The sequence below is a fragment of the Aquarana catesbeiana genome, linkage group LG08 (genome assembly GCF_042186555.1).
Source record: "Aquarana catesbeiana isolate 2022-GZ linkage group LG08, ASM4218655v1, whole genome shotgun sequence".
In the NCBI taxonomy this organism is placed as follows: domain Eukaryota; kingdom Metazoa; phylum Chordata; class Amphibia; order Anura; family Ranidae; genus Aquarana; species Aquarana catesbeiana.
The window spans coordinates 99,164,648-99,178,234 of record NC_133331.1 but is presented as its reverse complement, the minus strand read 5'-3'; the positions used below and the strand labels follow the sequence as shown (position 1 = coordinate 99,178,234).

Here is a 13,587-nt window from a genome sequence, read left to right as displayed (position 1 = left end):
TATGGGACGTCCCATTAAGTAATTACTTAAGGCTCTGTGTCCCATGATGTACGATAAAAAAAATAGGATTTTTATAACGGCTTACCTGTAAAATCCTTTTCTTGGAGTACATCATGGGACACAGAGGTTCCTCCCCTTTTTTGGGATTCAAGTATATTGCTACAAAAACTGATGTGCTCCTGGAAGGAGGAGGGGTTATATAGGGAGTAAACTTCCTTTCATTGGGTTTACCAGTGTCAACACCTGAAGGTGGCCCATAACCCAATAAGTAATTATTTAAGGCTCTGTGTCCCATGATGTACTCCAAGAAAAGTATTTTATAGGCAAGCTGTTATAAAAATCCTATTTTTATTTTTTTAGATGCAATTTGTACCTGTTAATGCACCTGTTAAATCTAATAATCGACTGCTGTCAAACAGGGATGGCCACACACTAATCATGTTGACCCGATGGATTTTTGATCCATCTATATGCCCACCTTAGCCTGTGTTCATACTGCTGCGATGCGGCACTTGGCATGTAATTCGCACAGGAATCACGCCGAATTTCTGTGCAAATCACATGCCATGTCTGTGTGGTGTATAGTAAAATTTTTGTGCAGTGCTCAAAAAAAAGAAAAATTCATGTATATACAAACTAATACACACTGTGCAATGACCGGATAGACTAATGATAATGAGGTGAAAACAAATTGTGTGACTAGAAGTGTAATTCCACATTACATCAATGTGGAGGTGAAGATACAGACAATAGAACCACCACCGGTTAGTGAGGAGGCAGCTGATGTCTCTTTAGATGAAACGCCTCAGTCGAGCCCTGCTTTTTGGTCATGCTATTTTGAACACTTGAGAGGATTTGCTCTGACAAGTTGGCTGCTTCTGGGGACTGCTTCTCGGTGACATCTCTTGACCAATTGGATTGTCTTGATCTGGAGCCCAGATGTGGAGGTCCCATATTTTGATGGTTGCACCATAAGCATTGTTAACTCACTAAGCATATGCCCATTTGATTCTTCTCACTCCGGTAAGCCTCCTCACTAACCGGTGGTGGTTCTATTGTCTGTTTCTTCACCTCAACATTGATATCACGTGGAATTACACTTCTAGCCACATAATTTGTTTTCACTGTCTATTCAAAGACTATGGTGCTTATGTTTCAAAACAACCTTTATATGATGGCACATGGACTTTAGTTTGGGTGTGAATTTCTAATCTCTTTTTCATTATCATTTGCGTTCATTGCACAGTGTATATTCGTTTGTAAGTACATGAATTTTTCAAATTTTTTTTTTTTTTGAATGCTGCACAAAGATTTTTACTTTTTCACCTATTTTTTGATTTACACTCAGTAGTATAAATGTGGCTGCTATTAAATACGTCAGCGCGATATACACCAATTTTTCTGTGTCTGTGTGGTGTGATTTGAGCCATTTTGTATGACTTGAATTGCACCGCATCCGTACCAAAATGGTGCAGGATCCGTGTTTTTTTTACTTTTTTTTTTTTTTTCCTTGCCGCACCGAAATCCCATGTGATCCGAATCAGGCAATTTTAAGGTATCATTAATTTAACTGTACCAGCTGCAGCAGATCGCATGATTTCAATGAGCTGAAGCAAACACACAGGATTCACTGTTTCCCGCACTGCATATATGCAATTTAGATATTTTTTTTTTTTTTACCAAATACATATACATATTGGCCTAAATTAATGAAGAATATTGATTTTTTACATTTTCTTTATAGGATGTGTTTTATAGCTGAAAGTAAAAAATATATATAAATATATTTTTTTTTCAAAATTGTCGGTCGTTTGTTTACAGCGCAGAAAATTTAAAAAACGCAGAGGTGATCAAATACCACCAAAAGAAAGCTCTATTTGTGGGAACAAAAAACAAAAAGACATCAATTTTATTTGGGTACAGCGTCGCATGACTGCACTATTGTCAGTTAAAGTAACGCAGTGCTGTATCACAAAAAAAATGGCCTGGTCATGAAGGGAGTAAAACCTTCCGGGGCTGAAGTGGTTAAAGTCTTTGTTATTTTAGAAAAAAAAGACATGTTATACTTACCCGATCTGTGTGTAATGGTTTTGCACAGAGCAGCCCCAATTCTCTTCTCGGGTCCCATGCTGGCGCTCCTTGCCCCTCTCTCCTGCCGGGTGCCCCCACAGCAAGCAGGCATGCTTTTCAATAAGCCACGACACCATGTGTGTATGGACACAGCCGCGGCTTGGCACCACCGTCTCTGCCCTGGCTCACTGTCTGTGATTGGCAGCAGCGGGAGCCAATCAAGAGTGCACATCCCAAGAGAGCCAAGGCTCTCATGGACATTGTTGGCTTGAGAGGGGTCTCAAGTAAGTATTCTGGGGGGACTGCTGCACACAGGTTTTTTTACCTTTTTACTTTTAAAAGTTTAAAATAAGATTCACTTTAAAGTGAATCTAGGCTTTGCCCATGTAGGGCAAAGAAATTGGTTCACTTTAATGGTGGTTGCAGTTTATTCTTTTTTTTTTTTTTTTCTATTGTCCTGTCACTCGTTTTGGCAGCTGTGAGCAATGAGTGTTAGCCCTTTGTAAGCTCCAAGTCACAATTTGGAGCTTATACAAGGACTCTTTCCCTGAATGTTCAGTATGTTTTTTTTTTTTTTTACTGTATGTTTTGTCATACTTGATTTTAATACAGATCTCTTATTTTTTTAGAAAGCCTTTGACGCATACATGTTTATTAATTAATTTTCATAAAACTCGCAAATTAAAATATTAAGTTGCTTTTTAACTGAACGAGTTACAGATTCTTATTTTAAAACATTCTTAAACCATGCAGTGCCTAACCGTGTATTGTTTATAGCATGGTTAATCTTTTTGTGTTTAAAATAGTGTTACAGCATTAACATTATGTATTCTTGATATAATGTCTGTTTTTTCTTCACCCCGGCAGGCTGACAGTCCAGAAGAAATGCACAGCTGGATCCGAGCCGTATCTGGTGCTATTGTGGCACAGCGTGGGCCAGCCAGATCAGCAGCTTCTGTAGGTTTCATCACCACATATCGCTCTGCGGTGGAAGGTGCTGGTGGCTGTATGCAAGCTGCAGGACACAACTATTTTGTGGTTTATGACTGTCATGTGTAGTCATACAGGGCATGTTATTTATGTCTATGGTGATCTAGTTTCCTGATTGTGCCAATGCACAGACCCCAATGAATGTTTCATTCTCCTCTATGTACAGAACTGTATTCTGTAGATGAAAACAGCAAGGCCATGCTAGTTCCTCTGTGTGTACAAATCTCAGTCCTACGAGAAAATTCCACAACTTGGACTCCTAAGTGTGTGTGTAAAGGAGAATCCGAACTAGTCACTGTGCGACTGTTAATAATAAGCTACTGATGACAACTGCTACTTCAGTTCCAAGCTGCTCATTGATGTGCTGGGAATAGTAATTGTATCTGATATTTACCACATTCTGGGCTGCATTTACAGAATATTAATTACTTTATTTCTATATGCAAAAAAATACTGTTACAAGCAGTTTTAAACTGGTTTGGTGACCATAAATGCATATAAAAATATATTCCCTGTAGGGTAAATATTAAATGCAACCAGTGTTCTGCGCTTAAAGGATAAGTTCACTTTTCTAAAAAAAAAAAAAATGGTATGTTTTGTAGGTAAAAAAAAAATGTGCATTTATTTATTTTGTTTTTTTAAGGAGCCTGTAAAGCATTGCACCCAGCTGTCTGCTCGTATCTTGTATGGGCAGGCAGTTAATGACCAGAAGAATCAATGAACTACTTGAGCGCTCACCAGGTAGTTCATTGTGTACTACAAGCCATCCATGAGCCGCAAAGGCGTGTCAGTACTTGTAGTTCATTAATTCACAGAACTCTGTGAATGAATAATGTGGCTGGGTGGGCAGAGCCCTGCGTGGCAAGGTTCTTTTCAAATTGGGACACCGGGTGTGGGGAGAAGATCCCCGGCTCACTGTCAGTTTGGAGGGGGATCGTGCAGAGGCTGCAGGATGGTTATATATATATATATATATATATATATATATATATATATATATATATATATATATATATATATATATATATATACACATACACATAATCTCCCTGTACACTAGATGCAAATATCATTTAAGAGAAACATGAAAGTTTGCCTTTGGGAACATGTGACGTGTGTGTGTGTGTGTAGATGGATAGATCTATCGATAGATAGATCTATAGATATATATATAGATTAGATATAGATATCTATCCCTATACACTAGATGCAAATCCATATATGGTGCATGTATATGTTTTTGATATTTATGAAGAGTTCCCATACAGTATATGCAATATATGAGTGAAATCCTCTAGACATTTAGCAGTCTGATTTGTTTTATAGGATCCATAGTGTTTTAATATTTCTGTACTAATAATCAAGTTTTTTGTGGGAGTTGCAGCTCTGTTAGATATTTTTGGACCTTTCTGAATTAGTGTTTTTTTTTGTTTTTTGTTTTTTTTTGTTAGAGATAAAAATAAGAATCTTTAAAAAATAAAGCTACCCGAGCTATTTCCAATTTAGAGAAACATTTGCAGTTTTTATAAACCAGAGCGTTATAGAATGTCGTCGTAACCCCACTGGGTTGTGACAGAGATATTTTACTTAAAGGAGAAGTCCAGTCAAAGCTCGTTTGGCTGGGCTTCTCCTATGGATCACAGGAGTGCAATTTGTTTTGCACTCCTGTGACCTATTTTCAGCAGAGAGCGGACTAAAGTCTCTGTTGACGTCACAGAAATCAGTCAAGGCACCGTGTCATTCCGACAATGAAAGTCTGCATCCGCCAGGTGCCTGGACTGACACCCGTCTCAGGCGGGGTGCTGAGAGGCTGAGACGGGCGCTCCTCACCCCTCCACTGCTCAGTGCTCCAGTGAGCGAGGAGGGAGCAAAGCGGAGACCTTCTGATTGGCAGTCAGCAGCTCTCTGCTGGGGCAGCTGTGAGAACCGAGCCATTGCGGTGTTCGATTGCTCGTTTCTCAGTGTTATGCCACGTACACACGGTCGGATTTTCCGATGGGAAATGTTCGATGGGAGCTTGTTGTCGGAAATTCTGACCGTGTGTAGGCTCCATCAGACATTTTCCATCGGAATTTCCGACAAAGTTTGGGATCTGGATCTCAAATTTTCCAACAACAAAATCCGATGTCGGAAATTCCAATCGTGTGTACACAATTCCAACACACAAAGTTCCACACATGTTCGGAATCAAGCAGTAGAGCCACGCTGACTATTGAACTTCATTTTTCTCGGCTCGACGTACGTGTTGTACGTCACCACGTTCTTGGCGATCGGAATTTCTGACAAGATTGACCATGTGTATGCAAGACAAGTTTGAGCCAACATCCGTCGGAAAAAAACATGGATTTTGTTGTCTGTGCGGTTGTGTGTACGTGGCATTAGAGGCGCCGGGGGACAGATGCAGCATTGGACCAATGCTGCATCCAGCTAGGTAAGTATGAAACTGAAAAAAACACAAAACCTTTACTTCTCTTTTAAGGGTTATGAAACTAAACCTTTTATCTTTACTGCATTTTACAGTGGATATAAAAAGTCTACACACCCCTGTTAAAAATATCAGGTTTCTATGATGTAAAAAAATGAGGCAAAGATGAGATGGATCATTACAGAACTTTTTCCTCCTTTAATGTGACCTATAAACTGTACAACTCAGTTGAACAACAAACTGAAACCTTTTAGGTGGAGGGAAGTAAAAATAAAAAAATAAAATAATATGGTTGCATAAGTGTGCACGCCCTCAAACGAATACTTTGTTGAAGCACCTTTTGATTTGTTTGCTCAGGTTTTTTGGGTATGAGTCTATCAGCATGGTCATCTTGACTTGATAACATTTGCAAAAACACTTCAATTCTGCCAGATTCCGAGAGCATCTCCTGTACACAGCCCTCTTCAGATCACCCCACAGAATTTCAGTCGGACTTAGGTCTGGGCTGTGGCTGGGCCATTCCAAAACTTTAATCTTCTTCTGGTGAAGCCATTCTTTTGTTGATTTGGATGTATGCTTTGAGTCATCATGCTGAAAGATGTAGTTTCCTCTTCATGTTCAGCTTTCTAGCAGAAGCCTGAAAGATTTGTGCCATTATTGACTGGTATTTGGAACTGTTCATATTTCCCTCTACCTTGACTAAGGCCCCTGTTTCAGCTGAAGAATAACAGCCCCAAAGCATGATGCGGTCACCACTAGAGTTCGACCGATATATCGGCCGGCCGATATATCGGCCGATATTTGGTGTTTTTTTACTTAATCGGCATCAGCCGATTGTGCTGATAAAAAAGGCCGATATCAGCGGACTTGCAAATGACTTCTGTAATAGAAGTCAATACAAGTTGCCTGAAAACTTCTGTGAAGAGACTTCTCCCCTCCTCTGGGCAGCCTGCCAAATCTGATAAAAAGAACCTGAAGGATACAATGTTTACACTTATGAATGAACTAAGCTCTGTGTGTAGAAGCTCTCAGTTTAACCATTTAAAGACTAAATCTTTTTTGACACTTGTTGCTTACGTAAAATCCTGTATTTTCTGCTAGAAAATCACTTAGAACCCCCAAACATTATATATATATATATATATATATATATATATATATATATATATATATATATATATTTTTTAGCAGAGACCCTAGGGAATAAAATAGCAGTTGTTGCAATATTTTATGTCACACGGTATTTGCGCAGCGGTCTTTCAAACGCAATATTTTTTGAAAAAATACACTAATAAATTTAAAAAAAAACTAAGCAGTAGAGTTAGCCCATTTTTTTTCATCCAAAAGTTTTGATTACCTGTTTTTGTCTATTTAATATTTAAGATATAGTTTTTGTTTTTTTTTTTTATCTAAATTCTACATACAAGTGAACTGATTGGAGGTTTGTTTTGTTTAATAAATGTTTAAATGTAAAAAATTTTCTGTATCACTTAAGGTTGCTTCCACACTGGAGCAGGCATGCGTTGACGTTAAAACGCTGCTAGTTTTAGCGGCGCTTTACCGTCGTTTTAGCGGCGCTATTCGGCTGCTAGCAGGGCGCTTATAACCCAGCTAGCAGCCGAGGAAGGGGTTAAATGCGCCCCTGAAGCGCCGCTGCCGAAACGCTTTGCAGGCGCTTCGGCAGCGGTGCGCATTCATTTCAATGGGCAGGAATGCCGTTTTACAGGCGCTATTTTTAGCCCAAAAGCGCCTGAAAAACGCCCCAGTGTGAAAGGGGTCTAACTGTTAGATTTTATGAGATGAAGGGGAAAAAAAAAAAAATCGGCCTAATATATCGGCCTAAAAAAAATCGGCATCACATATCGGCCATCGGCCACCGCGATTTCTAAATATCGGCATCGGCCAGAGAAAAACCCATATCGGCCGACCTCTAGTCACCACCATTCTTCACTGTGGGTATGGGTGTGAGGGTGTGCACACTTATGCAACCACATTATTTTAGTTTTTAATGTGGTTGCATAAGTTTGTTTTTCAATTGAGTTGTACAGTTTATAGGTCACATTAAAGGAGGAAAAAGTTCTGAAGTTATTTCTTTGTCCCATTTTTTTACATCACAGAAACCTGACATTTTATGTGTAGACTTTTTATATCCACTGTATATAGACTGAATTAGGAAGTCAGGTGAACAGAGAGACTTTTTGAATTGCTTCTCAAAAATGATTCCTGTAGACAAGTTAATGAAAACTCAGTTACCTTGTATTCTGTGTGTATGCTGCTGCTCCAGGTGGGTCCGCCACACAGCCCCTTTGCCCTCCAGTGTATTTAGGTACAAGCCTTCTTATGCAGACTTGTGTAACCAGTGCAATAAGATTCAAAGGGCTGCAGAGTTAAAAACTGCATTAATTTTATTGGTAATCCATAAAACGCCATATACAGCAACAGTAGACACCGTGGGAGCAAGGAGACAGTTAATGCGTTTCGTGCTGTTAGTGCTTTTTCCTGACTAAACACTAGCAGGACGAAACGCATTAACTGTGTCTTCTTGCTCCCACGCTGTCTCCTGTTACTGTATATGGAGTTTTTAAGATCACCAGTAAAGTGTATGCAGTTTTCAAGTGTGCGGCCCTTTGGATCCTATTGCATTTGTACCACCTTGTATTCTGTGTTGGCCGCAATTTCTCTGTCACTATTTTTTTTTTTTTTTTTTTTTCCACCCAGTTGTGTGCTTTTCTTGTACAGTAGCGAACAGTAGCTAGGCAACAAAACTTTCAGCATTGCCAAACATTTCTTTGTCCAGTGCTTTAAAACTGCTTTAGTCCTAAAACATTCAATTCATTTATATACATCAGTGATATGGAGTTGGTAAGAAATGCCTCCGGTTTCACTGGCCCATGGGATAGGATGGCAGTCCAGACCCTCGATCCTGATAAGTGATTCAGATTTCAAACCTTGCTTGCAATTACTACCACTATTTGTGCTGCAGGGTGTGATGGTGCTCTATATCACTTGTTGGAAAATCTCCAGGTGAACAGAACCCAATCTTTCACTCTTCTATGTATAAGAATGGAGGCTCAAAAGCACTATGAGCATTCATACAATTCCTGGTGCTGAAACAAATCTTATTGAGGATGGGTAGAACTATGGCAAGAAGATTGCTTTTCCTTTTCCTTCCTTGCACTGTTGAAAAAATCTCCATGTTGTGCTTGTTTGTTAGAAGCTGTCTTTGTTAAACTTTGAGGCAATTGTGTAGTTAGGCGAATGTTCATTATTACCAAAAAAATATATACTTTTATGTCTGGGAACTTGTCTTTAGTACATGCCGAAATGTGTGTAATCTTCGGTTTACAGACCACTTGAATCTTTTACTAGCAGCTGTTTTTGTTCCTTTCATCTTTTCTTTCTTTCTCTTCTCCTTCTTTTATTCTACCCTACTTTAAGGTGTATCTAATTCCCACCCTGCCCTGTCTCTCTGCAGATGCGACAGGTCAGACGTCTTTCAAACCCCTGTATTCCGAGGTATATGGGCAGCCATGCATGCCCACAGTACTGACCAATCGCTGCCTCCTGAAACCATTTAACCCACCCCCATGTCCACACAGTCCCCATCCACTCATCTGTTATCAGTGGGTTTTGTGTACGTAGCTGTACCATATCATAAGGTTCTTATGTTTGCATGCAACATGTTTGAACATTTTGACAAAGCATGCCTAATCTCAGGAAGTCACCGAGACAAACCGATCACATCATTAAACTGCTTTGTGTTACACTTCTAACCCTAACAGCCTTTTTACAGCTCTGCCTGAACGTGCCTTCAACTCGTAGTTAAGAATGCCAGAACAATACAGTGTGTTAAAATGTAATTACTCATGGATATATTTTGAGCAGAGGGCTTCACACGCAGTCAAGTGCCCATGAAGGCCTTCATCTTTATGCAGTTCTTGTAAGGACGTGAAGGAATAATAAAGTTTATATAACCGCTTACCTTGCTTCTTGATCTTATAGTTGCTGACTCACACTCTGGCTGTTTCATTGTTTTGAGCCTGACACTGACTTACTAACCTGTTCAAATTAGCCGTGATTGTTTCTTAAATTTTTTTTTTTTTTTTTGCAGGAGGCCCCCACCTCATATTCCGAGCACAGCTCCTCTTTTTGCTCCTTCAGTCACCCTCACTCGGCCGCCCGACTTCAGCACTCTGACCCCGGGCCACCATATCGGGATAGGGACGAATCTAGCACCTTTACCAAGGCCCAACCAGGATATCCCAAGATCAAGACTGTCTCTCCAGGAAACCAGACTAGCAAAATAATCCCTTTTTTGTCCAATACTACACCCAATGTTCTGCCAGACATGGGTGTTGATATAGATGATGCCAGCCTGCCGGTCACTGATGTCTGAGGTCATTTGTGAGGGACTGTATCTGGACTAGCTATGATTTCATCCCTAGTTTCCAACCGTGTGTGTATAACATGCATCTACTCTCCTGCTATGCACTCTTGGACCAGTAGCAAGAGATTGGGGGTTCCACCGCATCAGTTGGACCATTCACCTTGGTGACTTGCATAACATAAACACATTCCTAAGTTGGAAATTTGTTCCCCTCCTGCAGCCAACATGGGGAAGGAGTGACTGTTTTCTAATACCTTATTAAGGAACTGTCTGATTCTGTTCATACGAGTGTGCCATGTTTGGCGTGGAGTGCCTTGTTACCCTTATAGCAAATTGTATTTGCTCAGCTTTACAAGCTGTAGCTCTGGCCTATATAATAGTTGTTGCACTACAACTGGTGCAGATACCTGAGCAAGACACATCATTTTGTGTTTTATCTGGTAGTACTAAAATAGTATTTTCATTTTAACAAATGGTCCGTTGCTGCAAAGCAATAAAGCCCTCACAAGATTTCAGGACCACAGTAGCTGGATTCTTGCCATCATTCCGGGACCCCTAATGTATTTTGCACACCTGCTGACAGTGCCACTAATAGGGGAAAGTGCTATTTTCCAGAAATGGGGATGGAGTTTACTTTTTTTTTTTTAGATATGTATTACCTACTTGATGTCAGTTTTTTTTATAGAGTGTGGTCCCACTTTAGGCTTTATACACACTGGTTGCAATAAGTGTGGTTGGTTTGTTCTGACATTGCTTGGTCCTGACCAAATTGCCCTTGACTAAACCTTAGATTTCATTAGCTTTTCACTATATAGTTAAAGTAGAAGGATGGGCATTGCAGTCATCCATCTGTTAAACCTTGTCCTCCCTCTGCTGTTCTAATTTCTGCATTCTGTTCGTATAACTTTTTCCAAGCAGTCAATTGACCGCAACACTAAATTTCGATGGAGTGGCTGGTGGGCATGAACTATTTCAAGCCCCGTAGTGCCTTAGAGCTGAGGGTGCTGGTGGAATGACATTGCAGCTCTATGGTTTCAGCACCTTTGTCAGCTTTGCTAGAACAGATGCAAACTGTTAAGTTTGCGGTCATGTGACCACTTGGAAAAAGTAGGAAAAAATGTATTACATTGAGATTTATTACTAACTGAATGCAGGAAGTAGAAAAGCAGTAAGCAGACAACATTTAAAAGGTGAGTACATTGTGCATTGTATTGCCTTTCCTTCTACTTTCAAAGCAATCTACGTTGAAAGAATATTGAGATTCCTATTCCTAATCTATCCTTCTGAAAATGCTATTAGCTTGGCTGTGGATGGTGATTGAGCAGCTTCAGTACTTTGAGACTAAGAACTGGTATGCATTCATTCTTCCCTATTTACTTAGTAATTTATATGCTTGTTCCAGGTCAATGAGTCAGAAAGTACTGAAGTCCTGAATGGTCAACAAGTATTTTTGGAAGGAGCCAACAGTGGAAGCTCATTTATTTCTTTAAGTACAGAAGTTTTTGGTATTCCTTGACATAATAAAAAGGAAAAACAATTGTTTTATACAATAACCATTTAGATATTACTCTCTTTTGTTTTACCTTACTGCACTGAACTATGGCAATTGGGATCTGGTAACTATCCTTCCCTCAGCTAATATATACTGATCTCTGTGGTCATATAAAAGACAGTTGTAATGCCCTAGGCACATATGTTTATATAGGCTGCAACACTTTTGGCACTATTTGTAGATTGTTGTAATTGAACAATAAAGGCCTTGTACATATGGGTTTCTGGTTGTATGATAGCAGTGTGTTTGTTTTTACAAAGCGTTTTCATAGCTTTCAGCCAGATTGAAGTAGCTTTGAAACCTTTGAAGAGCCCTTTAGCTCCAGTTTGGGGTTAAACCGCACCATGATATCTCCTGGTGGCTCTAGGGCAGCCCGTGCACAGCCTATATAAGTGCGACGCTCTAGGATGCAATCAAATACACTCACTGCAACCAATGTGTATGGGGCCTTGCTCTCACTGTGCCTGTTGTAAAGCTCTTGGTTTATCAGTGAATTCCCCAGAAAGAGCATCTGGTCTCCGCAGTGTTTTGTCTCAATGCCTGCTGACACGCTCGTTGGACCTTGTGCCATAAGACTGTTGTCTTGTGAACTGCTGATACTAACAGGTCTGCTGTAAACTCGTGCTTTCGTTCATGACTGTTCCTAAGATGACAAAATCCAAAGTGTTTTTTCCTCCTTTGTATTTTTTTATTATTATATTTGTGGGTGATGGGTTCTAATTTATAAAGAAAAACTTCATTATGTATAAAGTGCACCTGTTCAAAGAAAGACCCTTTTATATATCACTTGAAATAAAACTTGTTTTCATTATTAGTTTGTAAATGTGACAGTGTATTGACTTTCAATGTATGGTTATTTGTAAACTTAAAGCGGATTTCCAGCCTGTATAAAAAAAAATTTAAAAGTCAGCAGCTACAAATACTGTAGCTGCTAGCTTTTATTATAAGGACACTTGCCTGTCCAGGAAGCCTGTGATGTCCGCAACCCAAGCTGATCCGTCCATCAGCTTTGGGTGCAGGTGCCGGTATTGCAAGTAAGGGAAACCAGCAGTGAAGCCTTCAGGCGCTTTCTGAATGGTTCCATCATCTTCTGGAACACACACAAGTCCCTGAAGGCAACGAGGGGGGTGCTCTATTGTTTAAAACCTAGTTGGATTTCTGCCTGGAACTCCGCTTTAACCACTTGCCGACTGGGTCACGCCGATATGTCGGCAAAGTGGCACGGGTGCACAAAGCAACGTACCCATACGTCGCTGCGTCATCTGCGACTAGCAGGAGCGTGGATGCTGCGGGAGCATGCCCCATGTCCGCCGGTGGTGCGTGATCCTGGCACGGGGAGGCAGAACAGAGAGATGCCTAATGTAAACAAGGCATTTCCCTGTTCTGCCTAGCAACATGACAGGGATCTACTGCTCCCAGTGATCGGGAGCAGTGATCTCTGTCATGTTCTAGTGAGCCCATCCCCCCTACAGTTAGAACATGCTGAGGGACACACAGTTAACACCTTGATTGCCCCCTAGTGTTTAACCCCTTCCCTGCCAGTGACATTTACACAGTAATCAGTGCATTTGTACCTCTGCCCAAATGAAGATGGGTTCCACTTACCTTAGTAAGGAACTGTTGTGGGTTCCGCCTTGGTGATGTATGTATGATATTGCAGCTCTATTGTCTATCCGAATCAGAACTGATTTTGTCCTTGATCTGAGAGAGCCAATGCGGTCGATGCGAGATAAGCCGCCTGAATTTACAGGATATTTGCGATGATGTCTGCTGCATTGAACGCCCATCTCTCTTGAACCAACATCTGGTTGCAATTTGCCTCCTAGCCTATTGCATTGGCGTCTGTGGTAACTGTGGTCCAAAAGACATGCCTTAATAGACATGGCTTTACAGGCATCTCCCTTTTTGTCTACTAGTGCAGACCCCTGTGCATCAAACTTGTTTGATATATGGACAGAGACAGACAGTTTGCTCCATTGCTTCAGGAATTCTAGATAAAAGGTGCCTGAGGTGTCCATGGGCCATCTAGATACAAATAGACAAAAATCCCTATTAAGTTAAGTTAGCTTGAGGCTGTTATGTAGGACCATGTCCTCACTCTCCTTTACTTTCTGAATGATTGCCCACACTTTGAGATGGCAGGGACACACTGTCCCTTTTGCG

At 40.5% G+C, this 13,587-nt stretch overlaps 1 protein-coding gene across 3 annotated transcripts in view; it reads left to right on the top strand.

The window, feature by feature from the left end:
• Positions 1-12,238, top strand: part of PLEKHA1 (pleckstrin homology domain containing A1) — a 138,342-nt gene extending 126,104 nt beyond the window's left edge. The window contains exons 11-13 of one of the 3 annotated variants that reach the window (XM_073596211.1): positions 2,938-3,027; positions 8,924-9,001; positions 9,597-12,238. In XM_073596211.1, the coding sequence (XP_073452312.1) occupies positions 2,938-3,027; positions 8,924-9,001; positions 9,597-9,881 (453 nt within the window). In that variant the 3' untranslated portion in view covers positions 9,882-12,238. The remainder of the gene's footprint in view (positions 1-2,937; positions 3,028-8,923; positions 9,002-9,596) is intronic. The other 2 variants (XM_073596210.1, XM_073596209.1) reach the window with 2 other exon arrangements.
• Positions 12,239-13,587: the final 1,349 nt, after the last annotated feature.